Source organism: Phycodurus eques, chromosome 4 (genome assembly GCF_024500275.1).
Source record: "Phycodurus eques isolate BA_2022a chromosome 4, UOR_Pequ_1.1, whole genome shotgun sequence".
Classification (NCBI taxonomy): Eukaryota; Metazoa; Chordata; class Actinopteri; order Syngnathiformes; family Syngnathidae; genus Phycodurus; species Phycodurus eques.
This window is the reverse complement of record NC_084528.1, coordinates 12,946,215-12,973,752: the sequence shown is the minus strand read 5'-3', so window position 1 is coordinate 12,973,752 and position 27,538 is coordinate 12,946,215. Positions and strand designations below refer to the sequence as shown.

Genomic DNA, 27,538 nt, shown 5'->3' with positions numbered 1-27,538 from the left:
GTGCATTGCAGCACAAAGTCAAACATGATCAAAAGGTTAAATAACAAAAAGCCATGTGAAGTAAAACAGCTTTAAACATGTCTCATGCAACAATGTAACATTTAATCACTTTTCATCTGGTTTTGGTACATTTCAGACATTATCCTGTCACTGCCTCATCAAATTTCTAAAATACAAATAATATTTGCACATCCCAAGGCTCTTTTGAGCTGTGTGAAGGGAATGATTCAGATCACATAAGAGATGCTCTTTATTGTTGATGTTCAATGAAAAGCATGTATATACAAATTTGTTTTGTAAAATACTTTTTTTCATGTTCTCATTTTTTAAACTTGTTTTTCTTAATACAAAAAAAAAATTCAAAATGTGTATAAAACCAGATAAATATAATTTGTGGGATGTTTATTTCCAGACACACAAAAAAAAAAAAAAAAAAAAAAAAAACTTACACATACACACACACACACACACACACACACACACACATGCACACAGAGGCGTAGTTAAAGATTTCACTATTTTTTTTCTTTTGTGGGCCATTATCTACAGTAAAATATTTTAGTTACATTAGTGAATCTCATTAAAAGTTCATGATCATTTCCTCTTACATTGTATTTGATCTACTTCATGTTCATGTGCATGCAGTGTTCCTGATAACAAGTAATCCATGACCACAATGCAGATCCTGCACAATCTAAGCAATACACAAAGGAATTGCATGTGAGAAGCCAAACACCTGCTACCAGTCAGACAGGATGTGAAAAGGTACTTTTACCACCCGGATCATCAAGTTAAATCTGTTTTACTCAGACCATGTATGGAGAGATTAAATCATTTTGTTTGAATGATGTTGCTGATGATTGCGTAACTATAAACACAGAACATGCATCCAATAGAGGCAGATGTTCAGAGACCATTTCATTTATTCCACAAAAATAAATAACATGTTGAAATTGAATAGCAAAATCCAATATGGCAACTTCTGAAGTCGTGCAACATTAGTAGAAAATGACGCAAAAGTTTTCAGACTCCTTCTGTGTCAGGCCTATACACTTTGGATCTTCATGTTTAGAAGCCTCTGCTGCTCAGGTTCAGTCCTCAACCCTTGCTCCTTGTTTAGGAGCCTCTGCCTTCGGCTCCTCTGGTTTAGGGGCCTCTACCTTCGGGTCCTCTGGTTTAGGGGCCTCTACCTTCGGGTCCTCTGGTTTAGGGGCCTCTACCTTCGGTTCTTCTGGTTGAGGCGCCTCTACCTTCGGTGCTTCTGGTTGAGGCGCCTCTACCTTCGGTGCTTCTGGTTGAGGCGCCTCTACCTTCGGTGCTTCTGGTTGAGGCGCCTCTACCTTCAGTTCTTCTGGTTTACTGTTACACAATTTACTGCAAGATAAAGAAAATGTTACTAGAGACTGTCATTTAAAGACCCTGGAGTGAATTCAAAGATTTGTTTCTAAATACATTATACATGCTTGAAGATTGTTGCTGAAAAAGTGCAAAGACTGAGAACTACAGTATAATACTCAATTGTGGAGATATACTGTACCATTAAATAGTTTTTTACCATTTCAGTCTCCCCGATTTTGTTTTTTGTAGGCGTGGCTAAAGCGGTGCCTATTGACACACTTCGACTGAGGCACAAGTCCCCCTCCCCCACTAGATAATAACATGAGCACCTTTGTTCGCATCACCGGTTATCTAGCGCAATAGTGAGTTAGTTATAATTATGTGGCCCATTCCTGCCACTACAGCATTACTATTAGTAAGTACAGTACAATTGCTACGTGTGAATAGAATTTTCATTTAAGTGGCACCATTATTAAAATGTCATCTGTTGTGTCGGCTCTCTGATAAGGTTGTCTGCACTTTTTTTAAAATTGAGACCATAGCATATTAAACATAACCTTTACTCTAATGACAATTGTCAATTGTCCAGAGTAAGTGCTTCTAAATAAATAAACAAACCCGACTGAGAGATTTAATTAAAGTAGAGGACACAAGAGGAATGCAAACTTTGTTCCCATTACTTTTTTTTAAGGATGGCAACATTTTTGTCATGTATTATTCATCTCTTTCATTCTCCATTAGCCCATTAGATACCCATTCAATTATATTTGACCAACAGAATACAGTCTTGGTTTTTGCTTACTGGTGTTGTCTTAAGAACCGTAGGAGTTACAAGGCTGTCACCACAAAGTACACAGCATAGTTTGTTCATAAATAAAGTTTAGTTAAATTGAGTTTGAAATACAACTTTAAAACAATTCTGTGGAATCAATTAAATCAATCATATGAGGCGGGGGACATCGAGTCCGAGTGGACCATGTTCCCCGCCTCCATTGCTGAGGCGGCCGACCGGAGCTGTGGCCATAAGGTGGTCGGTGCCTGTCGTGGCGGCAATCCCCGAACCCGTTGGTGGACACCAACGGTGAGGGATGCCATCAAGCTGAAGAAGGAGTCCTATTGGGCCTTTTTGGCCTGTGGGACTCCTGAGGCAGCTGATGGGTACCGGCTGGCCAAGCGGAATGCAGCTTTGATGGTCACTGAGGTAAAATCTCTGGGGTTGAGGTCACCAAGGTGGTTAAAAAGCTCCTCGGTGGTAAGGCCCCGGGGGTGGATGAGTTTCGCCCGGAGTTCCTAAAGGGTCTGGATGTTGTGGGGCTGTTCTGGATGACACGACTCTGCAACATCGCATGGACATCGGGGACAATGCCTCTGGATTGGCAGACTGGGGTGGTGGTCCCCCTTTTTAAGGAGGGGGAACAGAGGCTGTCTTCCAACTACAGGGGGATCACACACCTCAGCCTCCCTGGTAAGGTCTATTCAGGGGTGCTGGAGAGGAGGGTCCATCAGGAAGTCAAATTTCAGATCCAGGAGGAGCAGTGTGGTTTTTGTTCTGGCCGTGGAACAGTGGCCCTGCTCGACAACCTCAGGTTGTCCAGGCTCTCCCTTAGAAATAGGGTGAGAAGCTCGGTCATCCGGGAGGATCTCAGAGTAGAGCTGCTGCTCCTCCACATCAAGAGGAGCCAGATGAGGTGGCTGGGGCATCTGATTCAGATGCCTCCCAGACGCCTCCCCGGTGAGGTGTTCCGGGCACGTCCCACCAGGAGGAGACCCCGGGGACGACCCATGACACGCTGGAGAGACTACGTCTTTCGGCTGGCCTGGGAACACCTCGGGATGCCCCCGGGAAGAGCTGGATGAAGTGGCTGGGGAGAGGGAAGTCTGGGCGTCCCAGCTAAGGCTACTGCCCCCGTGACCCGACCTCGGATAAGTGGTAGAAAATCGATGGCTGGATTATTATCCATCCATTTTCCATACCACTTATCCTCGCTAGGGTCGCAGGCATCCTGGCGCCTATCCCAGCTGACTCTGCGCGAGAGGCGGGGTACACCCTGAACTGATCACCAGCCAATCACAGGTCACATATAAACAACCAACCAGTCACACTCACCTTCACACCTATTCAAAATTTAGACTCTTTTCATGTTTTGGGATGTGGAGGAAAACCCACGCAGGCCCAGGTAGAACATGCAAATTCCACACAGGTGAGGCTGGATTTGAACCAGGATCCTCAGAACTGTGAGGCAGATGTGATAACCAGTCGGTCACTGTGTCGCTCCCCCCGCCTTTATTATTATTATTACTACTACTACAACTATTATTTTGTGAGGCAATGCCATGGAGTCTTTGACAAATAATCTCCGCTATGATCTTTCAGCATAAGACAGACACTTGGCGGTGCTAAATTAGTGCAGACAAAAATAATAAGTTACCATTCCAAACAAAATATACGTTACGCCCATTGACCGGGTACCAAGCCTTTCAGAGACGATTAGTCGCCATTGTAACATGAGGCGGAATAATGATCATTCTCAGGATTGGGGATGTAAAATGCGTGCAGAAAGTCAAAACCATGCATACCTTGCAGAATCTGATCCTTTCTTCAAAAAGGCACACACTGCACTTGGCACCTGTAGTTCCTTTTTCAGTGATTCCAGTTTGTCAGTCCATGAGTTCTTCTCTTTACTCGTTTCACCTGCAAGTCACATGAGGAACTTTAGACCAACAATAACTGTTGCTGTTATGCATCAATGGCAGCGACAGATTATCAGAGCCATAAAGGGTCTGGATGGTGCCTGTGTGAAAGGGTATCGTGGAATGCTGGGACAAGGGTGTGAACACCTAATACTCACTTCTGTGCTGAAAGCAGTTGCTTTTAATGCTGGTACTTGCGTTATCGTGGGGGTGCTGTCTTGTTTTATGTAAAAGGCACTGGTAAATACGTAAATGCCGGTTCTAATTATACTGTACAGCTCTGATGCGGCTATTTTTCTGGATCGCTGTGTAAAAGGGTCTATACAAACACTGTACGTCATTGTATCTATTTTATACGATAACGTCCCCAGAGTGTTAATTAAAACATGCTTAATGATTACCTTGCACACACTGTGGAAACCACGATCACCCTACCAGGGGCATAAAGCCCCCGACAACTGAGCTCCTTAGGTCATTGGGGCACACAAACCCCTCCCACCATCGTGACGACTCAAGGCTTTTACCAGTCTAACTGAACTTAATTTTACAACTTGGTGGTAATTGAGGTTTCCTCTGGCATCAAAAGGCTTTTGGGAAACTGTTGGAAAGTCCGCACACCAGTGGACCTGTATCATTGGTCACTCTGCATGGTAGCATGTCAAAACACCTCCTCTGGGTATGACAGCAAACAGGAGCATGATGAAAGAATCCACATGGGTCAAGAGGGGCAAGAAAGGCTTCTTGTGGGGATGGCGAGGGTTGGGCATCGAGAATCGATTGGAACCGGGACTAACGTTACGGTTCTCCCTGAATCGTTCAAATTAAAACATTTCGGTTCGCAGTTGCGGCACGGTGGACGACTGGTTAGAGCGTCAGCCTCACAGTTCTGAGGACCCGGGTTCAATCCCCGGCCCCGCCTGTGTGGAGTTTGCATGTTCTCCCCGTGCCTGTGTGGGTTGTCTCCGGGCACTCCGGTTTCCTCCCACATCCCAAAAACATGCATGAATTGGAGACTCTAACTTGCCCGTAGGCATGACTGTGAGTGCGAATGGTTGTTTGTTCCTATGTGCCCTGCGATTGGCTGGCAGCCAGTTCAGGGTGTACCCCGCCTCCTGCCCGATGACAGCTGGGATAGGCTCCAGCACGCCCGCGACCCTAGTGAGGAGAAGCGGCTCAGAAAATGGATGGATGGACGGTTCGCAGTTTCGATGCCTAGAGTCTGCCGACCCCGAAGAAGAGTGTGGCGAAAACCAATGAAGAAGAACGCGCACGAAGACGTGCTTGTGCCCAACGGCGGTGGTGGTGAACAAAAGTGTGTCTTAACGTTGTTAAAATTAATGACCAGTCGCCTCAAGTGCAACACTTGGAATAGGATTATATTGTGCAAAGGAGGCTTTAACGATGTGTTGGGTCAGACGCACTCTCTCCCGCTCAGAGCCTCAGCCTACACCGCGTGGAGCTTAAATCAAGTCAACTCTCATTCACTTGGGTTAGTGAAACAATAAAATAGTCTATGCCAACATTGATACAGCTAACAAGGTAAACGGTTGGTTTCACTTTTGCGACGATGGTTTTCAGCGCTTATTTTAGTCTTCAAACCAATGTAAGAGCCGATGACAGAAAAAAATAAATAAAAAAAAGCTTAACATTGAGCTAAAACGTCACTGTAGCAACTTTACATCACAATGAATTGGTACAAAATTCACATGACGTTGTCTCACAGTATCACAAACACTAACCTTGTGCCTCATTGGTGGGTAAGGAAAGGAATCAACGTTTTACAGAGCATTTGGTTCCGTCCATTAAAAAAATAAAATAAAATGAAATAAATCACCGGGACCGTGTGAAGTTACTTTTCTTGCCAAAATGCTGAGTTCCGGTGTGTACCCTTCAAAATAAAAGGCTGCAATCTTAAAACAGGAAGTCAAGTTAAAACTTGCACATATAAACAATCCCAAATAACGATTTTAACAATGCTATATTTATCTTTTAGCTGAAATATTAATTAATGGATATTAAGTCATTTGGGTTAGTTCCAGGCGGCAGGTTAGAGCGTCAGCCTCACAGTTCTGAGGACCCGGCCGGGTTCAATCCCCGGCCCCGCCTGTGTGGAGTTTGCATGTTCTCCCCGTGCCTGCGTGGGTTTTCTCCGGGCACTCCGGTTTCCTCCCACATCCCAAAAACATGCATTAATTGGAGACTCTAAATTGCCCGTAGGTGTGACTGTGAGTGCGAATGGTTGTTTGTTTGTATGTGCCTGGCAACCAGTTCAGGGCGTACCCCGCCTCCTGCCCGATGACAGCTGGGATAGGCTCCAGCACGCCTGCGACCCTAGTGAGGAGAAGCGGCTCAGAAAATGCATGGATGGATGAAGGTTTGATATTGATACTGGGTTTAAAGAACCCTGAGTCAAATGTTCATTTTAGTCTATGCTGCGAGCAGCTAAGAAAACGGATGTTCATAATGTGGACACCCTTTATTTAAACCATGCAAACTTTTTTGACCCAGCTCCCTAAAAGAATTGCAATCGAGAATCATTTGGAACCGGAATTGGAATAAGAAATAGGAATCGGGGCCGGAATTGCTCAAATTCAAACGATGCCCAACTGTAGGGGTGACCCCGTAAAACGTAAGGTGGTAACATTTTTAAGACACTGCAGAGAAAGGTCCAGAACGCTACTGGTTACATTAATGTTCACACAGCACCCCATATTGACAGAAAAAAACGGAATTGTTGAAATTCTTTCAGATTTATTAAAAAATAAAAACTGAAATATCACACAGCCATAAGTATTCAGACCATTTCCTCAGCATTTAGTAGAAGCACCCCTTTGAGAGATTACACTCTAAAAAACACAATTTACCTTCACCCCTTTAACATAATTTATAAACCACACATATTTACCATGCAGATCACTGAGTTCCGTCTCTAGTGCAGCCACACCGTCTATCAGTGATTTCTGCAGTGAAGGAAAGAAGAAGTCATGAACATAATTCATTTAATCTTGATCTCACGGAGACCAGCACACCCATGCACGGTCCATTGTGATGATAAAGAATAAAAGGTGCATTTATAATATGTCAAATTCTGTCACTGTATTGTACTGCCAGGCTAGCTGTTAGTTAAATATACTGTATCACACACTTTCCCAAACTTGTCCAGTTTATAGTTGAAAACCAAAGTTTACATACACTATATAAAAAAAGACACACCCGTTTTTTTCAGTCAATCAGACTAAATTTGTCCTGTTTTAGGTTAATTAGGATTACCCAAATTATTTATATTTGCTAAATGGCAGAATAATGAAAGAATGATTTTTTTTCAAGACAAATTTTCATGACTTTCTCCAAAGTCGGAAGTTTACATACATTCATTATTATTTGGTACCATTGCCTTGAAAATGTATGACTTGGGTCAAACGTTTTGTATATCCTTCCACAAGCTTCTCATGATTGTTGGCAGGAATTTTGGCCCATTCCGCCTGACAGAACTTGTGTAACTGAGCCAAGTTTGTAGGCCGTCTTGGTCGCACATGCATTTTCAGATGTGCCCATAAATTCTCAATAGGAACGAGATAAGGGCTTTGCGATGGCCATTCCAAAACATTGATTCAAGAAGAAGTGTGTTTCAGGTGTGCCTTCAAATACAAAACCACGGGTTTGTCTCTAATTAACAAAATTGTTGTCAAAAAACCCTCGTCAGAAACTTCCAAAGACATGATAATCATCACCGGGGTTTTCCCAAAATGTTTAATGGGATAGTAATCTTACTATACTGTAGATGTAAACTTCTGACTTTGTAGAAAGTCATAAAAACTTGCCAAAAAAAATGTAAAAATCATTCTCTCATTATTCTGGCATTTAGCAAATATATGTAATTTTGTTCATTCTAATTGACCTACAACAAGAAAAGCGTATTCTGATTTCATGTTAGACAGTTGGAAAAAAAAGCCTATATGTCTTTTTACACAGTGTATGTAAACATCTGGTTTCAACTGTATGTTGATGTTGTGCCAAAACATTATGTTTGTTAGAGTCTCAAGGAGGAACCAAAATATCTAATTTGGGCTTTGAGGTGAAAGTGTTTGTTTTCAGCATAAGCACCATTTTAATACGATTTTGTAGTATGGTCACATGGTCCAATTTAACTCACCTATGAACCCATACAATCAAATGCATGCTATATTGTACATATCTGGAAGATGATGAAATCCTTACATTGTGAGAGACCTATTGTCACGGTTGCACTAAATGATGTTGATAGTAACTCATTTCAATTAAAAAAAACTTGTTTGTCTGTCACATAGTGCCAGAAAATGTTCTTTTTTTTAACAGTCATTTAATAGGTACACCACAGTTTTGATTTACACTGTCAGAGAGGTGTTAACTCGACAGGTGCCACTCAATAAATTTGTATATTGTGGAAAACCTTCCCACCCCCCAAGGAGTTCAATTCAAAAAGTGAAACTCATATTATGCAGATTCACTACACACAGTGAAATAATTAATCATTCACTTTTTATCATTTGGATGATCAAGCAGTGTCTCCTAACCTTCACTCGAGGCAAGTCACATATTTTACATCAGAAAAATCTCAGGGCACACCACTAGACAACAATGTCACAAAATGTATACACAGTATACAAGCTGAATAACGATGATCTTGTCTCAGTTTACTCACAAATTTACTCAGAGTGAAATCTGGCCATTTTTAGTTGAACACAAAGCTATTATACTATTGTATGAATTGTGACAGGTGGATAAACGGGTTTATTTTACCTTCTGCCATCTTGTGGATGAGAGTTTCATTTTTCTACCTGTCATTACAGTGGAACCTCGAATTACCGGACCCTAATTTAACGTATATCGTAAGTAACGGACCGCCTGGACAGTATGTGTGTCCAAAAAATAGTTTCCATTGGAGAAACCAGCGTTGACAAAGTCTGATAGTTCCAGAATTGTCCGTTGTTGTTTACTGGCGTTGTGACGCAATATGGGCAGAGATGACATACAGAACATATTTCTGAGTCACAGATATACAATATGACTAGATCCAACCAACCCCGTGACTTAGTGGCGGCCATGTTGAATGTGGTGACATTCCTTCAAAGGCAACACATTGACATTTGGGGGCTATGTTTATTGTGGCACATTTCCAGGCCATGCATTGACGTGGCGGGCATGATGGCAGGAGTACCATCTATTGTCATCTAGAGCTGTGCAGAGAGAGAGAGCAGCATGGGGGCAGTGTTAACTTTAAGAGGAATATAACACGTGGCACAGTGGACGACTGGTTAGTGCGTCTGGCTCACAGTTCTGAGGGCCCGTGTGCAAATCCGGCTTCGCCTGTGTGGAGTTTGCATGTTTTCCCCGTGCCTGCGTGGGTTTTCTCCGGGTACTCGGTTTCCTGTAGGTGTGAACGTGAGTGTGAATGGTTGTTTGTTTCTATGTGCTCTGCGATTGGCTGGCGACCTGTTCAGGGTGCACCCCGCCAATCGCCTGAAGATAGATGGGAAAAGCTCCAGCACGCCCGCGACCTTTGTGAGGATAAGCGGTACGGAAAATAGATGAAACCTAAGTCTGTAGAGTTTGAGACATGCTATTTTTGGTACAGTACCCTTTTTTTCATGCCGTTCGTCATAGCAACGGATTTGCAAATAGGAAGCCCACTAATTCCTCACAGCTCATTTAAGCGACCTGCCTTGACTGGCCTATGAGTATGTCAACAATGTCACCATCTAGCACACCATTGTGGTAGGTTTGCATTAAATTAAAACTTTTAAAATATTTCCAAGCTTTTTAATAATTATTTACAATAACTTTGTACTGTATTAGGCGTTTTAGGCCACGAAAAAAAGTACAAAACAATAATTTTGTACTGTACAGTAATATGGGTGCATATGCCCACAAAAAAGTGCTCCAATATAATGGCCAATTGGCATTCATGGATACACCAAGATTAAAAAAAAAAATCTCAACTTTTTCCACCATTAATGGGGTCCTGTATAAACTACATTAAATATTTTGTAAAAAGATGTAAAAATAAAAAACTGAAACAATGTGGTTGCACAAGTGTGCACAACCTCTTACGACTGAGGATGTGGCTGTGTGCAGATTTAATAAAAAAACTTAACAGGGACTCAGCAGCTCATCATAAACTTAGCCCAAATAAAGTTCAGCTGTTCAAGTAGTCTTTTCCTGACATTTTTTTTGGGGGGTTTCTCGCAGAAGCCTGAAAGTTTTGTGCTATCACAGACTGCGATTTGGAACTGTTCATAACTCCCTCCACCTCACTAAGCCCCCCAGTTCCAGCTGAAGAAAAACGTCTCAACAGCATGATGCGGTCACCATCATACTTCTCTGTAGGTACAGTATGGTGTCTCTTTAGTGTTGAACAGTGTTGTGTTAGCACCAAACATACCCCTTTGGAATAAAGGCCAAAAAGTTCAACCTTCGTTGGACCATGACACATTTTCCGCAGTGGAACTAGTTCGAAGTGCTTATCTGAGACCAATCATCATGTATTATAATGCTCTGGTAGTACATTACTGTTTCTCACCACAGCTCCTCGGCACACTTCCACCTCTTTCCTCTTCTGCGAGGCTTTCTTTTCACACGACTCCGCATCTGTCTGCAGAGCTTCGCCCTCCTTTTCTGCGATGTCGATTTTATTCTCCAAGGCAATCTTCTCCGTTTGGTGCTCTCCCAGGACGTCGTTGGTCACCCGCAGCTTAATGCGCTCGAACTTGTTCCGTTTGTCCACTTTGTCGTGCTCTTGCTTGCGGCTTTTAATGACCACCACCAAGGCCACAGTCAACGCTATGGTCAGAGGCAGCAACAGTTGAAACTTCATCCTTTTCACCCGAGTCGTCTCGACTCTCGACATGTAGCAAAAAAAAAAAAAAAACCCCAAAAAACAAACCCAAACGTTCTAAATAGTCGGCATAACACCGCTTCGTTAGCTTCCATGCGAGTTTCCGCTCAACAAGTTACCGGGTTCCTCTAATCGTATGGCAAAGTTAGCACAAATGTATGAATTGAATAAATAAAACGCGACGACGGAGAACAGTAGTGAAGCTCACTAGCGGGGCCGTTCAGGTCTGCTGTTAACACGCCCAGGACTGACGTAAAACACGCCCTTCACCTGACTGTATACCTGCTCGCTGCTTATTAACCTGTGTAAATCATTTTATATATATATATATATTTGAAAAATCATAAAATAAATCAGTATCGAAAATGTACAGTAAAAAGATTTATCCCATGAAAATAATTTAAAAATCTTTATTTTTTTATTTTTTTTTTAAGCCATGATATTACTGTGAAGAGGGACATTTTCCCAAGGACCCCCCTCATATTCCAAAAATTCCCCAAACTCATATTGCCAAAATCAGTGGTGGTGAAAAAACGACAGTACCGACACACGCTATTTATAGAATTTGTCTGTTTGTGTGTTTTTGTTTTCATCTGGAACCTATACCATAAGCTATTTGCTGGAAAAATTATCCATTTGTGGTTTTTGTGCTCTTTCTGTATAATGCACTAAGATAGCACAGGATGGCGCCAAAGCCCTTGCTCGTGAGAAAGTACAAATTGGTGTCAAGGAAATGCAGTCATGGGCTAATTATTGTTTTCTTCAATCACTTAATCATTTTAATGCCTGGTACCACGAAAGGTATATTCCATGAAGAATACAATGGACACAACAAAAATGCAGCTGATTCCATAATACGTTGTCCTATTTGACATGCTTAAGCTTAATTGTTATTGTAACTGGTAATTGGTTATCAAGAAAACCATGGAAAATGGGTAGATATCAGCTCTTAAATGAAACTTTTATGAGCTATTTTTTGTTGTCGACGTCATTATATTTGTCCAAACAAATGTACCTTTCGTTGTACCACACATTATAAATGAACAAGACACTGAAGAAACAAGTGTGATTGAATATTTTCCATGGCGCTATGTTAAAGTGATACAGGTTGACTGAGCGACTATCATCTTTGTTTGTCAGGGAGGACTTAAGTTTAGCCTAAGTTTAGGGAAAGTCACAGTACATAGTCTTTGCCACATGTACTTCCGATGCATTACATTTTAAATAGAATTCATTCATTTTTAAAGGTGCTGTTGTCAGATGATTTTTAAATTACAGTATAGTATAAATATATACAGTAAGTGTTTTGGTATCTTAGTTTGTTTTGTGGTTACAGATTAAACTATTAATGTACAGTAGGTAATTATAAAGACTTTGGGGAGGTGTAAATGTTTTTTTTTTTTTTTTTGCTGTGGGGTGTTTAGTGCACAAATGTTTTCTCAGGATATTTTTAACAATATATTTTCTTTATTGTTCTCAACTTCGATTAAAGTGGGTCGCGACTTGCCAACAATAGGAAAATGTGGGTCCCAGGGTGACAACGGGTGAGAGGCGTTGGCTTAGAGAAGACAACGAAAATAAAATAACATCTTATTTAATGGGCTTCCGGATTAAGTTCCTGGAGATAAATTACAACTAAAAATCAATTGTGAAAAAAATGACATGAAGATATTTTTTTAAACTATCTTATGCCACTGTCAGTCCATCTTAAATATGACAACCCACTTTCATTTACGGTAGTTCAAACTGAACACAAATTGTGCCATTTCATTTGCAGGTTGTGAATTTTGAATTAACATAGGCCTACACTATATTTATGATGAGGTAAATTACATTTCCCAATAGAAAACGACTAAGTGGGGAAAATGTTCCTGTTACCTGTGGATTAGTTTGGAAATTCACTCTATAACAACATGTGTGTCATGTTCTTTTCTAAGTCAAATCTTAGTGTATAAAACAACCATGTCAGTAGCTTCAATAAATACTATGCAAAGACAAGTTAAGGTGTGTTCTGATAGTGACCTACCAGAAAAACAAATGTCAATAACAGACACATCCTCCCCGCCTACACAAAGTATTTTTACATCCAAGAACATAGACACGTTAAATGGGCGTCATGTTATTTATTCCGCACAAATGTTGAATATAAAAATCTATAGCTTCAGATCCATCTCAATAAATTATAATTTGGTAGATAAATTCATTTGTATTAGTGCTTTAATTCAAAAAGTGAAACACACATACATGGTGCTCCAAAGGTCACTATACACTTCCCTTTTTTCTCTTTCATTTCAGGTATTATTCAGACAGACAAGAGGCCACCAGCATTTCAAAGCACTTCATTTCAAAACCCTTTCCAACATACTGTAATTGTGCACTATAACATGTACAACTCAACTGGAGAAAGAAAAGAAATCTTTTCACTAGGGGAAGTAAAATAAAAATAAAAACCCTGATAATGTGATGGCACAAGCGTGCAACTGCGCACACCCTCACAGAAGTGAGGATATGGCTGTGTTCAGAATTAACCAATAGTACTCAAACATTAGACTTGCACGGTGGGCCAAATTAAATTTGCATATTTTATTGCAGGCCCACACACAGCAGCGTTTAGATCATGATGTCAAACCCAAGGCCCGGGGGCCAGATGCGGCCCGCCACATAATTTTATGTGGCCCGCGAAAGCAAATCATGCTCGTCAACTTCCGGGAGTTTTGCTCAAATCTGTGCCCAAATTCCAAATTGTCATAATAATAGACAATAATGCTGAGATATTGCATTTTTCTGTTACCAAACCCTTCTTCGAAAGTAACTTAAACAACACTTGAACAAACTATTATCCTTGTCTTCTGATTTCAAAACGAGTTATCCCTCAAGTTTGTCGTGTACTGGTGATAATATGATTTGGTGATTAAACATTTCACTGTTCTAACGGCCCTCTGAGGGGAAACCATAACTACAATGCGGCGAGAGACAAAAATGAGTTTGACAGCCATGGTTTAAATGGACACTCAGACCATAGCAACTGGTTCCCTCGCTGAGTGTAAACCCTGTCAAAAGGTGTTGGTCGGTGCGTCGCTCACGCAATGAGGAAATAGGTGCTTTGGCACGCCCATGTGAGCAAGTGGTTCCGCGAGTCCCGCTGACCTATACCCTCAGCGAGCGAGCTGCGTGATTTCAAACCCAAAATGAAGTTAGCGGTAGTTTTAGCCATCGTCAGCGTGGCTATGATGCTCGTGATGATCCTCCAGGCTGTGCGCCAGGAGCTGCAGCTGCGCAATTTAAACACCCGTACGACGGAGGACCTTGCTGAGGGCAAGAGGGGAGAGAGAGTCATCACCTTAATGAAAAGCCAAATCAAGGAGCTGAAGACGAACCTGGCGTCCGTCGTGGGGAGGGTGGACGAGCTGAAGAAGCGCAAAGCAGCCGCTGAAAAAGCAGTGCAGGAGCTTAAAAAAGGTTTGCAGGCATGCGGCAATGAGAAGGCAAGAGCAACGCGCACATACACGAACGCCCCGCGCGCACACACAAATGCGCATTACAATGTTCATGTGCGTGTGGCACACTGGGTGCTTTTCATTTCGAATGCCACCTACAGCAGGTTCCACTGGATACACGCCATTTATTAGGTACACCTGCACAGTGTAATGCAAGAGCGAATGCAAAGTTCAGCACATTCACAAGCATGCTAATGTTTGCTTTTCATTGACACCAGAGGAAATACTCCAATAACGTGTATCCAGTGTACCGTATATTAATGCACTGCATCACACTGCGAATGTGTCTGTTTTCGTTATTCGGCTACATCACGGGTGTCAAACTCAAGGCCGTGGGGCCAGATCCGGCCCGCCACATGATTTTGTGTGGCCCGCAACGGCAAAATCATGTGTGTCAACGTTCAGGATTCTTGTTCAAATCTGTACCAAAACGTCAAATTGTCATATATCATAAATGATAACGTTGAGATATTGTAAGCATTTTTGTGTTACCAAACATCAATAATAGTTGAAAAACCCATTACCCTTGATTTCTGATTCCAAAACTAGTTCATACATTTCGTGTGTAAACATGATGAGGCGATAAAAGATTTTTATGGTTTCACAGTCATAGCGGCCCTCTGAGGGAAACCGTGTGGCCCGTGACAAAAATGCGTTTGACACCCCTGAGCTACATGATCGAGAGGTGTCTTGAGTTGATCTTAAAGGATTATTTTATTTATTTGGCATTCATCATTTATTTATTTCACAGTTTAAAGCAATTCCCAGGTGTCTTAATAACATGTCTGTGACTTGTTTTTGTTAAAATACCCCAAAGCTCAAGAATAACAAGCATATTTCCAGAACCACCCGCAATAGGTGAAAATCCACGATATAGAGTTTACATAAGTTTGTTTCGTGCCTCCCACAAGCTTTCATTATTTCATTAAAACAAACTTCAACTTATTAAGACACATTTTGTAAATGTATTTGAACGCACACACAAAAAACTGCAAGCATAAAACGTGTCAAAGATACTTTATATATTGTAGTGTCTGTGCCTTTAAGAGGCAGGTGGTGTAGCGTGTGGCGTCTGCAAGTCTGTGCGTGAGCTGTGGATGACAACAGCTCAGCTATTTTATGGCAGGCGTCCTCTCGCTAATGCAAATGAATGAGCCACTGCCCCGTCCCCTCTACTGTGGGGTCAATGCCAAGTACAACTTTCATTGATCGGTGGTGGAGCTCGGTGATTGCCACAGGGCGAGCAGCTGATACTTGCGGAAGCTGCATCCCCAAGTCTGAAGACAGTAAAAGGATGGATTGCTCGTCTAGTTCTGAAAATGTGTCTGCGAGCGACCCGTTCTGCCCTTTAGCTCCACTGTTACAAAACAGCAAGGCTATCATAACCACCTCCATACAGAGTTTCTCTGTCAATGGCATGATCATCTAGGCTGGGCAACGTTTCAAAGCGAAAGAACCACTTTGACATGGCAGCCCAAGCACTATCGTGCAAAGATAAAGATAAGCGGCGATACAGTGTTTGCACAGATTGGCACTAGCTAGGAATGTCATCCCCATTACCTTCAGATAATAATGTTCTAATAATGTTTGGGTAAATTATTGATGGAGGGAGGGATTTTTGTCTTTGCTAAACTAATAGATTTGGTGGGTTTGTGATGAAATGCTGCCTTCACAACTGATAATGCAGTGTAATCTTTAAGTGTGTTTGTGGGTTACATTAGTCAGTAGTGGCGTCACAATAGGCAAAAGGCAGTATTGAGTTTTCTGGGGTTCACAGATTAGCGCTAGAATGATTGAAACCATTTGTGTGATTGCTTGGTAAAGTTCGATGGTGGTGTGAGGGTGTGTTTGAATTTGACAAAAATGTTTTCATTGTCTTGGACGCTTGATTGTTTTCCACACTCTGGGCTTTGCTTTTGCTACTAGAAGGAGACGGCCAAACAAGCGAAGGAAAGGCGGAATGAGAGCTGGCTCACGGCATGAGACAAAAAAAAAAAAAAAAAAAAAAAAAAAGAAATATGCTGTAAAAATGTCATTCTTGATCCTTGGGATATTGATGAAAGCATGCCACAGACATTTTACGATCTTGGAACTGTGTTAAATTGTATAATATGTGTCCTTATGGGGCGGCACGGTGAACGTATGGTTAGAGCGTCTGCCTCACAGTTCTGAGGGATAATCAATCCCCGGTGCCGCCTGTGTGGAGTTTGCATGTTCTCCCCGTGCCTGCGTGGGTTTTCTCCGGGCACTCCGGTTTCCTCCCACATCCCAAAAACATGTGTGTTAGGTTAATTGACAACTCTGAATTGCCCCTAGGTGTGAATGTGACTGTGAATGGTTGTTTGTTTGTATGTGCCCTGCGATTGGCTGGCAACCAGTTCAGGGTGTACCTCCTGCCGATGATAGCTGGGATAGAAAAGGGATAGAAAATTGATGGATGAATGGATGGTGTCCTTATGGCGGAATACCCAACCTGGTATTCCTGATAACTGGTCGTAGCATTTCAACTTTAACCGTCTAACAAATATTTTCACAACTGTTTTTTCTTAGGAAAATACAGAGCGCAAGAAGAAAGCTGCCATACAATCAATCAATAAATTCAAAGGTATGTGTTTTGCTTGGCCTATATACCAAATACTGTAATGGAATCTCATTCTTTAAAAGACTGACCATGCATAGGGAAACCGGTGAGATGACACACGATCTTACAGAGATCAACACAGTTCATAGACACTAGTGAATATGAAGTCAATTTGATTTGACATTTCAATGTTTTTACGACTACTTGGCTTTGGCTCAAGACTAAAATCATGCTGCATCAAATGTCTTCTCATTGGGATGTTTTTGTCGTTTGTCACACTGTTCAGAGGATCACGCAGAGAACAAAAGAAAAGCAGAGGAGGAAATGCAGAACTTAAAAGAACAGATTTTGGATCGAGACAAAGCTCTTTGCATTTTTGCTGATCATAGCTTTGCAGAAGCACGGTAAGAGCTGAGAAATATTTAGTCTGAGCAGGCAGACATAGCTTGAGAGCCACAACTTGTCAGGGTGGAGTTGAGAGAACTCGAGTAGATTTTTTTCACTACCTACTTACTCTTACGTACGTAATAATAATAATATTGCATTACACTTATGTCACTTTTTTCTAGGCACTGAAAGAGACTTTAAAATTTCATGCATTATTCATTAACACCTTGGTGGTGGTAGGCTACTTGTGTACCCACAACAGCCCTGGGGCAGTCTGACAGAAGCATGGCTGCCATTCTGGGTTAAAGGTCAGAGGACAAAGATGTTATGGGGTCAGTTAAAATTCATACCGTAATTTCTCATGTATAATACACATCCCCAAAGTTGACCTCAAAATTCTGGAAAGCCCTTTTACCTATATATAATGCATTTTTACAATGCATGATTTTGCTTCTACCCATATGATCAAAACATGAAGTATCTGTATTTTTTTTTTTTTAAAGAATTATTCTGAAGTTTAGCACTTTATTTGAACACATAATCCTTTTTTTTAATGACTTGCTCTTATTTTGAAATTAACAGCCCTAATTTTATTTAGTAAATTAGAAAACACACAGTTGTGTTCATATGTTTGATTACCCGGGCAGACTTTGTAAGGTAGGTACAATTCTTTAAAGAAAACATGAAGGACCAGGCAAAACCCATTTAATTTTATTTTAATGGGATTCAAATTAAACGGTCAAGCATTTCAGAAAAGCATTATTATTAAACAAAACATATCCATAAAGAAATTAATGATGGTTGTAGTTCAGTCAGTCATATTTAAAAAAAAAAAAAAAAAAAAAAACAATATTTCAGAAATTCTGCCGGGGTATGTAAACTTATGAGCACAACTGTATATATATGCAGTCATACGTACCCCTCTCATATTGGAATGAAAGTGTACAGCTTTTTCATAACCACTAGATGGCGGCATACATTTATAAAATGTGACAGTTTTTTTTCCATTTGTGCCTATACCTATGTATAATGCGCACTATTGACTTTTGACAATTGGGGGGGGGGGGGGGTGCATTATACAGGAGAAATTACGGTTTTTCTTTGTTTATATGTTATGTAATACATGGACGTCACTTCCAGCAAGTTGTCAACTATAGTTTAGCTAAAAAAAGAGGTTTTTATTACGCCTATTGAGCCCTCCTCGAACATACCCGAAGCTCAAGACACTGGGGTGCGGTTACTCTATCCACTGCAAGGGCTACCGGAAGTGATGCTGCAATTGACAAACACAGCGCGCTACACTCTATACGCAATAGCGAGCAATGTGTTGGAATATGAGGAGGAGGAGGATTTTGACATACAGGAGCACCCAACTGAACTTAGCATCGTCAAACCGTACGTTTGAGCCAATCAGGAGGTCGGAACCTGACAGTGATGACGACGAGGAGAAAAGTAGCAGCTGTACAACAGAAAAAGAGCGTGGCCACTGGGTCGATGTGACAGTATGTCAAAAGCATGTCTTTTTATACAGTCATGGCTAGAAATAATGGGACCCCAGGGGTGCCAATGTTTTTTAGCACGACTATACCTATTATATATTCATATACAGTATGTTTCAGTGACACAGCACAAGCCTTTACATAGTATGCAGTATTCCTATATATTGTGTGCCCCTCACTCGAGTAGCTTTATAACACACTGCACAGAAAGTCTGTTGGCTTGTCATATAGGCAAAAGTACAGATGACAGTACTGCGTGGGTCTTTTTTTCCTACTGCCCAGTGCATAATAACCATAATAGAGTTGTAGGTATTATATACAAGGAAATCCTCACCTCTTGTCTGCGCCAATTCGCCGCTGCACCGTGGCGGCTGTGAGATTTAGTTCTCTTGCTTGCGGTTGTGGTCCCGACGGCTGTAGGAAAAATACCGCAGTTGGTGTCAGCCTCTGCCTAACTACACTAATGTAGCCAATGCTTTCTGCCAAGTCTTTCTCAAAACACGCCAGTTCTAAGTGATCGGCACGGAATTTGGTAATGCTTGCTAGGCACCCATAGCTGACCCTGTTTCTTCCCCTCTCGACTGACAGGGGAAGCCACTGCCACTGCCTGAACCGTTTGTACAACCAAATGCCACACATTAAACCATTGCGACATCGCTAAATCTTAAGACAACAAATATACAAGGATGGGAACAACAGAATAGAATAACAGCACACAACGCCGAATGAACAGGCTGTTTGGCTCGTGTGACGTCACAGCGCCAGATAGAGCCGAAGACCGGAAGGCACATTCTGAATCATATTTATCGATTTAACTGCTGTATAGCTGGTATGTAATCACTTTGAAATGGCAGATGTGGGTGGAAAAGGGGTTCTAGAGTTATCAAGAACATTTTTAACATCTTTGTCTTCTGACCTTTAAGTGTCTTGCCCAGGGACACCACGATGACATGCACTTGAGCGGGGATACGAACCAGGAACTTTCTACTTGCAGGGCTAATCTTACCATCTGCACCACGCCGCCACAATTAGTCATGGTTATTTTCTGCCAAATGCAATAACATAATTTGCTTTGTGTTTTTTGTAGGAGCTTGTGTGGTATTGATGCTCCGCAGTAAAGACAACTAAAAACACCCGATGCTGAGAGTGAACTTGCATAAGAACCATCCAGGACTTCATTTTGTTGTGTAGTTCGTTATTCTTATTTTGTATTAAGATAAAACTCAGGGTGTTTTATTTTTGATACAGCTCGAGATTCTACATTTTGCTATGATGGCAGATTATCAGATTTATACCGATTTTGTGTGTGTGTGTGTGTGTGTGTTTTGAGACAGCAACATAAAAAGGCCTTCCAAATACAATTGATGGCCCATTACTTTGCAAATAGCTTCCCTGGAATAACCAGAGTGCAAATGTCACCCTTATCATTCATTTTCAAATTAGCGATTATGACCATGTTAGGTTAATTGACAACTCTAAATTGCCTGTTGGTGTGTATGTGAGTGCGAATGATTGTTTGTTTGTATGTGCCCTGCGATTGGCTGGCAACCAGTTCAGGGTGTACCCCGCCTCCTTGCCCGATGATAGCTGGGATAGGCTCCAGCACGCCCACGACCCTAGTGAGGAGAAGCGGCTCAGAAAATGGATGGATGGATGGACCTTATTCTGTCCTGTGAAATAATGTTATCAACTATAGTAAAGGTGTGCTTCATCTCTGTCGTTCACTCTTAAATATGTTGCGTTTCTTTGGTTGCCACGGCCCATGGAGGGATGTCAGCTACTGTAATTTCCTTTTTCATAACAATAAAAAACATTTACTGTATTTAGAGGTTGCTTATGTTTTTATGTATAACTTGCCTCCAGTGTTGCGGAGTTAACTAGTTACATGTAATTATGTAATTACAGAATTTTACAGAATTACAGAATGTATGCAATTGTATTACATGGAGAAAATGTGTGGTTAAATTACAGTTGCTTTTGGAAAGTTGCCTGATGACAATTTTAGTTAGATCTGAAAAATAGCCCAAAAAGCTCATATTTTTTTCCTTCTTATCACTTCCTCCTAAATGCGACACTTGTGATTGGCTCTCTGGTCATGTGCCATTCTGCCACAGTCTCAAACGTAACCTTTTTCCAAATGGGACCTCGAAATGCAATCTTGTGGCGCAATCTATTAGTTTGCCTCAGAGTTTGAAAAGGTTAGACTCAGTTACGCTTTTCAACACAGAAAAATAACATTATTTTGAACAGTTTCATTTTTATAATTTTGGACTTTTTATGTAGCATTCACTTACCTGAGTTGTGAGTTAAATGTCTTTCCCATGGACATAAAGATGACATTAGCTTGGCGTGGATACAAACCAGCACCATGATTGATACTACAACTGGGACTTATGCTTCACACATCTCTGGACCAGTGATGACTGTCAACCTCAACATTAATTACTATAGGTAACTGTATGTTCCACAAACTTCCAGTCATTATCTATCTATCGATCGATCGATCTATCGACAAGCTTTGACAAACAAACAAAAAAAATATTTTCACTTTGTATGTTTAATTAAAAAAAACCATTATGCAAATAAGATAAAGACGTTAAGACAACAACGTCAAAAAAGTTGCCATTTCCCTATTTGTTCGACTTAATCTCGCCGAGCCGCCCTCCATACACGTCAGAAGAACGCCGTGATGGAGTTACCTGACAATCTGAAAGCATGGCAAACTAATGGAGCACAGATACCTCAATATTCATAAACATACAGTATTAAAGTGAAGGAACATCCATCCATTTTCTGTACCGCTTATCCTCACTAGGGTCACGGGCATGCTGGAGCCTATCTGAGCTATCTTCGGGCGAGAGGCGGGGTACACCCTGAACCGGTTGCCGGCCAATCCCAGGGCACATATAAACAAACAACCATTAACACTTACGGGCAATTTAGAGTCTGCAATCAACCTACCATGCATGTTTTTGGGATGTGGGAGGAAACCGGAGGACCTGGAGAAAAACCACGCAGGCAAGGGGAGAACATGCAAACTCCACTCAGGCGAAGCCGGGATTTGAACCCCGGTATTCAGAACTGTTGGTTTTGTGCCCCAAAAAATATCTTATTTTTGTATGTATGAATACAGTATGTTTTTAAAGATACAAAATGGATTATTGGCTTTTGTGATTTTTTTGACAGATGAAGTCAAAGTTGTCTCTGCTGATAACACCCATTATATCATCTCCACCTTTATCATGCCAACAGCCACTTTGCAACTCCAATTTAGTTTGATGGGAAAAGTTCAGTTTGCATCAGTAAAAATAATCATTTTAAAAAACCCTACATTTAAAAACATATAGAAAGTGTTATTCATTGTGGATTGCATGTGTAGTTCAATCATTAACAATCCCTATCATGTTTTATTGGTCAAACAACCATGACCAGATGTTCATGAATACATTTTGTAATGAGCAACGTATTTAGTTTGTTTGCTTACTCCAGCAAAATTGTAATAATTTCTATGAAATATTGTTTTTGTAATAGGTTGGCTCAATGCTCAGTAGAATAGTATTGATATTACTGTATGTACATGTAACTAACAAGAAACAAAGTAAAAAACAAAAAAGACAGCAGAGGGGTTAAAAGAAATGTAAATGTACTAAAATGTAAAAAAAAAGACTAAGGTCTTGCATGTTGGTCTATTGTAAGTACTAAATATAGTCTAAATATGCGACAGGGATATTTTTACCATGTGCACAATGGAAAGTATATTATTGAAAATGATTACCAACTATAAAATAATCTTAAAAATACATTTAATATTAATGAAGCGTAACTATATATGTGTGGTCAAATGCTAATATTAACACAATAGAATTGATACAAAATAAAAAAAACCATCTTGCAAATAGTGGTGTGGTTGAGTTAGTATTTACATTAATTTGTTTGACATGTGAACGCGTGACGATTACAGGGAGTAGATTATTTCACCCAATTACAGTGCAGGGATGCATCACATGACATGATTGACGTCAGGCCTGTGTTTCCCTCATGGCGGAAGTAGACAAGGGTGAACCGGTTTTATTGAAAGTCATTTACATCACATCAGGCTATTAGTGTTTCACCATAGCTGGGCAGAAACATGTTATGACTATATCTACGGTATATGAAATAGCGATCGTTATCTTTTTTTTTTTTTTTTTTTTTAATGCGTTTAGTTAAATACGTTTGAACGCCGAAGCTCCGTTAATTCAGTCGTTCGTGACCCAACAGTTGTTGTTACTCTCTTACTGTTCCACTTTTTACAGCCCCTCGTCAGCTCAAAGATGGCGAGGAGCCTGTTACGGATATTGACGGGCTACCAGCATCTTGCTTCACCCCCATCCATGTCTCCTCACCTCTGCCATTCATCTATCTTGTCGCCATTCAGAAGCAGCTTCGTGCGGACCATGGTGGTATGTACACTGTGCGAGAATAGACGAAGTCAATAAAAGCCTTTCTTGTCATTGTATGGCGCAGACACAACAGAATTGGACAATGGGGTTCTCTGTCTTTGATCTAGAATGAATTATATGATACGAGTGTATGAAGATGAGCGCATTGATCTGGTCATAACGACCAAAATTGATAAAACATCTTATTCTAGTCATTTTTTAGGTTTATGAGTTGATTGTTGGTGACCTAGTGTTTAGGTCATCTGTCTCACAGTAGAGACATTCTGGGTTTGAATCTGAAGGTACTCTGGCTTCCTGTCCCATTCCAAAAGTATGTTTCAGGTTTAATTAAGACTAAATTGTCCGTAGGTGAAAATATGGGTGTGAATGATTGTTTGTCTCAATGCATCCTGTAATTGGCTGGCAACCAACCAGTCCAGGGTGTACCCCACCTCTCGCCCACATCAAGCTGGGATCACCTGCAATCCTAATGAGGACAAGCGCAATAGAAACTGGATGGTTTTGATTAATGCCGGTATGCATGGAAATGGTCTTAAGATTGAATTCGTAGAGACAGAAAATATTTCATATTAATTTTGTATCCCGTCATTCTCGTCCAGGCACTGCCATTATCATTTATGCCGAAGCCTCAGGACTTCAGCCTGCCGAACTCCTCGTGGAGTGCAGAAACCATGCGGTTGTATGACTACTACAACAACCAGTGTGAGGTGGAAAAGGAAGTAGGAGAGAAACAGAGGGGAACCTGGAGGAGACTGCCCAGCTATAATCGCAGCCTCAAGTATGCCACAGGTGAAAACATGGCAAGTCTCCACAATTGTACAATTCACCAAAATTTGTATCACGTTGCTTACTCGTCACACATCTTCTCTTCTCAGGAGGAGCCTGTCTCAGCAAGTTGTCGCAGTCCAAAAATCGTCTTTTTACCCGCAGCATCAAAACCACAGGAGCTGCATTTGAGTATGTTCTGTTTATGAACAAAGAAGAGGAAAGGACTGTTTGCATTTTCCAGGCTGGACACCTGCTGGAGGGCCCACCGGGGTGAGTTATTTGCCCCTTTAAAACTACATGTAAGAAGCTGGCAAAGTATCCCAAACACATATTGGAAAATGTATTATGGTCCAATGAAACGAAAGGTGGATTGTTTTGGTCGTAATTCCAAACACTTCTCTTCACCAAAAGAACACCACACCTACAGTGAAGCATGGTGGTGGCAGCATCAGGCTTTGAGGCTGTTTGTCTTCAGCTGGAACTGAAGCCTAAATCAAGGTGGAGGGAATTAGGAACAGTTCCAAATACTAGTCAGTGTTAAAGTCAGGATAAGCGTACTGGAACATCTGAACTTTATTTGGGGTTAATCAGAGGCACTTTAAATGGTGGCATGTGTGTGTTGACTCCCGTTTTACATGAGTTTGAATGTGAATGTGTGTTATTTCTGAACACAGAGCTATCCCCTGTTATAACACTGATGCAACCACGTTATCTCAGTTGTTTATTTTTGTTTCTGCTCTTGAAAATATATTTTTTAATTCAACTGACTGTTGTAGAGGTTATAGGTCAAATTACTGGTGGAAAAACCTTTTTAAATTATTTATCTTCGTCTCATTTTTTTCACATAAAAACTTTCCATTTGAATAGGGGGGTGTAGACTTTTTATATCCACTGTTGTATGTTTATGCTAGTAATATTACAACTTTATTTTTGCAAATTGATGTTAACTATAAATAATATTAAAATACATGAGAAATGAAAAAAATCTAAATTATGAAAAACTATCATATTACAATTTTATTCACATCGTTATTTTTTTTTTTAATGACTTTTTCTCTAATATATCATTACTCACATAAAAAAAATATTTTTCTTCCTTTTTACATCACCACTTTATTTACTGTTGCTAAATTTTGGCTTTAGTCTTGTGAAATCCGACATTTTTTCTTCTTGTCTGATGTTATATTACAAATGTTTTCTTGGTTTACAGTTATTTTTATTTAACGTTTTTCTCATAATACTGTATTATCTTTTGTGTTGGTATTACCACTTATTCTTGTGAAATTATGGCTTTATTTTTGGGGAAAAAATGTTTTCTTCATAATATTCTGACTTTGTTTTGCCAAAATTATGTTTTCTCGTAATACTGCAACTTTATTTTTTTTCATCAGAATGTTTGATTTTTTTTTTTTTTTTTTTTGTTATTGCAAAATACAGTGTTTTTCTTTTAATATTACCACATTATTCTTTCTGAAGTTATGGCTTCAAGCTTGGCAAATTACAATGTTTTTTTTGTAACATCTGGCAAAAAAAACCAAAACATTTGCTTGTAATATTACAACTTAAATCAGGTTAAATTGTGACTTTTTCAATGGAATATTATAGCTGTAATCTTGCAAAAGTCAAGTCTTTTTTTCTTTTTAATATTACGACTTTATTCTTGTGAGATTCTCTTTATCCTTGTCTTTTCTCTTGAATTATTGCTACTGCTTTTATTTTATTTTTACTTTTATCTGGCTGCATTTTTTCCCCTCTTGTGTGGCCCTAATATTCTGTCACATTTTATGTAATTTGGTTTGTGGGGAAAACTGACTCATGAAAAGCTTTTTCCAGACATGTCCACGGGGGGGCAATCGCCACTATGATTGATTCTGTCACAGGCACTCATGCAGCTTTCATTTCTGGACCAATGATGACTGCCAATCTCAACATCAATTACCGCAGGTATCGATGCATTTACAATAACATGCAGTATTTAATTATATTGTGTAGTAAGTAGGAATTTATTTTTTATTTGGTGCAGATTCCCCTGACAATGATTGTTGTTTTATTCACAGCCCCATCCCATTGGGAAGTACAGTGTTAGTCATATCCTCCCTTGATAACAAGGAAGGCAGAAAAATGTTCTTTTCCTGTAAAGTGACCAGCTCTGATGGCTCCAAGCTGCACACAGAGGCAACAGGTAACATCATTTACAGCATGGTACATTATGTGACAATTATTCCATTTCCTTACCTTTGGTGTTTTTCTGTTTTTTAGCACTCTTCCTGTCTATCAAAGTCAGCCATTTATTGTGAGTGTGACACAAAACAACTGTATTTCAACAAGTGGAGGCCTTATTTGTGTGTCTTGAAGTAGAGTATTCTGTTCTTAAAATGTGAAGTATTTGGAGATTGTATGTGCTCCCCTTGCTTGTGTGGGGTTTCTCCGGGTACTGTGACTTCCTCCAACATAATTTTCTGACATGCATTTTAGTTTCACTGAAGAATCAAAATTGTCCATAGGTGTGAATGTGAGTGTGAATGGTTGCTTGTCTATATGTGCTCTGTGATTGACTGGCGACCAGTTCAGGGTGTACCCTGCCTCTCGCCCAAAGTCAGCTGGGCTAGGCTTCACCTGAACTGTGACCCTAATGGGGATAAGCGGTATAAGAAAATGGAGGACTGGATGAACATCTGTTAACATGACATAATTAGGAAGTACTATACAGTACACTGGGTTACCCCTTGACTACCTTGGGTTTCACTCACAACAACATCACATATCTAATCATTATTTATTGAATGGTTATTTTACTAATTAAAATGTATTGAGTGCGGTGAATATTGAAATTGTACCTTACAGTATGACTGTCTCACAATAAAGCTTTGCCTTTGGTTATTTATACAAAAGACACTTCACTTTGTTTGCAAATGTGTGAATTATTTAGAAATTGTGAAGATATCTGTCAATGGAGCTAGACTTTTATTTTATTTTTTTGGGGGGGGAACAAAAAAAAAAGATAATTTGCGCAAAGAGCCAGTTGCTATAATTGTTGTTAGTGTTTTCTTTAAATGTCAGGACTAAACAAGCACTGAGACAAACAGAATCCAACAATGAAGAAAATGTTTCCATCATCCGTTTAGACACCATTTATATTACACAATTCACTGAGCTGTTGTGCAGTATTTATCAGTTACAATGCTGACACGGCGTACTCACGAAAATATTTAAGCTTAGGCAGTTGTGTGGTTTCTCAGTTTTACAGGGCCCCTCATTTCTTTAACCTCAATTCAACGCAGTTGGGAAAGCTACCTTGCTATCTACAAACGTATTAGCGACGTGTGCGTGCGTCGAGGCTCATGTGGTCAAGTTTGTGGAAGGGAAAGGAGCAGACTCAGTGCTATTTGTTGTTGTCAGTTAAAAAGACTTTATCACAGTCACCCAGAGCTGAAACAAATATTGGTCATGTGTTTTTGTTT

At 40.4% G+C, this 27,538-nt stretch overlaps 3 protein-coding genes across 3 annotated transcripts; 2 read left to right on the top strand and 1 right to left on the bottom strand.

The window, feature by feature from the left end:
- Positions 1-441: 441 nt before the first annotated feature.
- zgc:174935 (uncharacterized protein LOC796019 homolog) lies at positions 442-10,907 on the bottom strand. Its single transcript, XM_061675602.1, has 4 exons — positions 10,589-10,907; positions 6,935-6,989; positions 3,916-4,030; positions 442-1,374 (listed from the first exon to the last, which is right to left on the bottom strand). The coding sequence occupies exons 1-4, from the start codon at positions 10,880-10,882 to the stop codon at positions 1,092-1,094; spliced, it is 747 nt and encodes a 248-aa protein (XP_061531586.1). The 5' UTR covers positions 10,883-10,907; the 3' UTR covers positions 442-1,091.
- A 3,134-nt stretch (positions 10,908-14,041) lies between these two features.
- Positions 14,042-21,680, top strand: si:dkey-87o1.2 (uncharacterized protein LOC796684 homolog). The gene is made up of 4 exons (XM_061675601.1): positions 14,042-14,388; positions 16,951-17,005; positions 17,268-17,385; positions 19,955-21,680. Exons 1-4 carry the CDS (start codon positions 14,092-14,094, stop codon positions 19,983-19,985), a joined length of 501 nt encoding a protein of 166 aa, XP_061531585.1. The 5' UTR covers positions 14,042-14,091; the 3' UTR covers positions 19,986-21,680.
- A 1,228-nt stretch (positions 21,681-22,908) lies between these two features.
- Positions 22,909-26,929, top strand: them4 (thioesterase superfamily member 4). The gene is made up of 6 exons (XM_061675600.1): positions 22,909-23,309; positions 23,909-24,098; positions 24,185-24,347; positions 25,911-26,021; positions 26,135-26,259; positions 26,337-26,929. Exons 1-6 carry the CDS (start codon positions 23,181-23,183, stop codon positions 26,372-26,374), a joined length of 756 nt encoding a protein of 251 aa, XP_061531584.1. The 5' UTR covers positions 22,909-23,180; the 3' UTR covers positions 26,375-26,929.
- Positions 26,930-27,538: the final 609 nt, after the last annotated feature.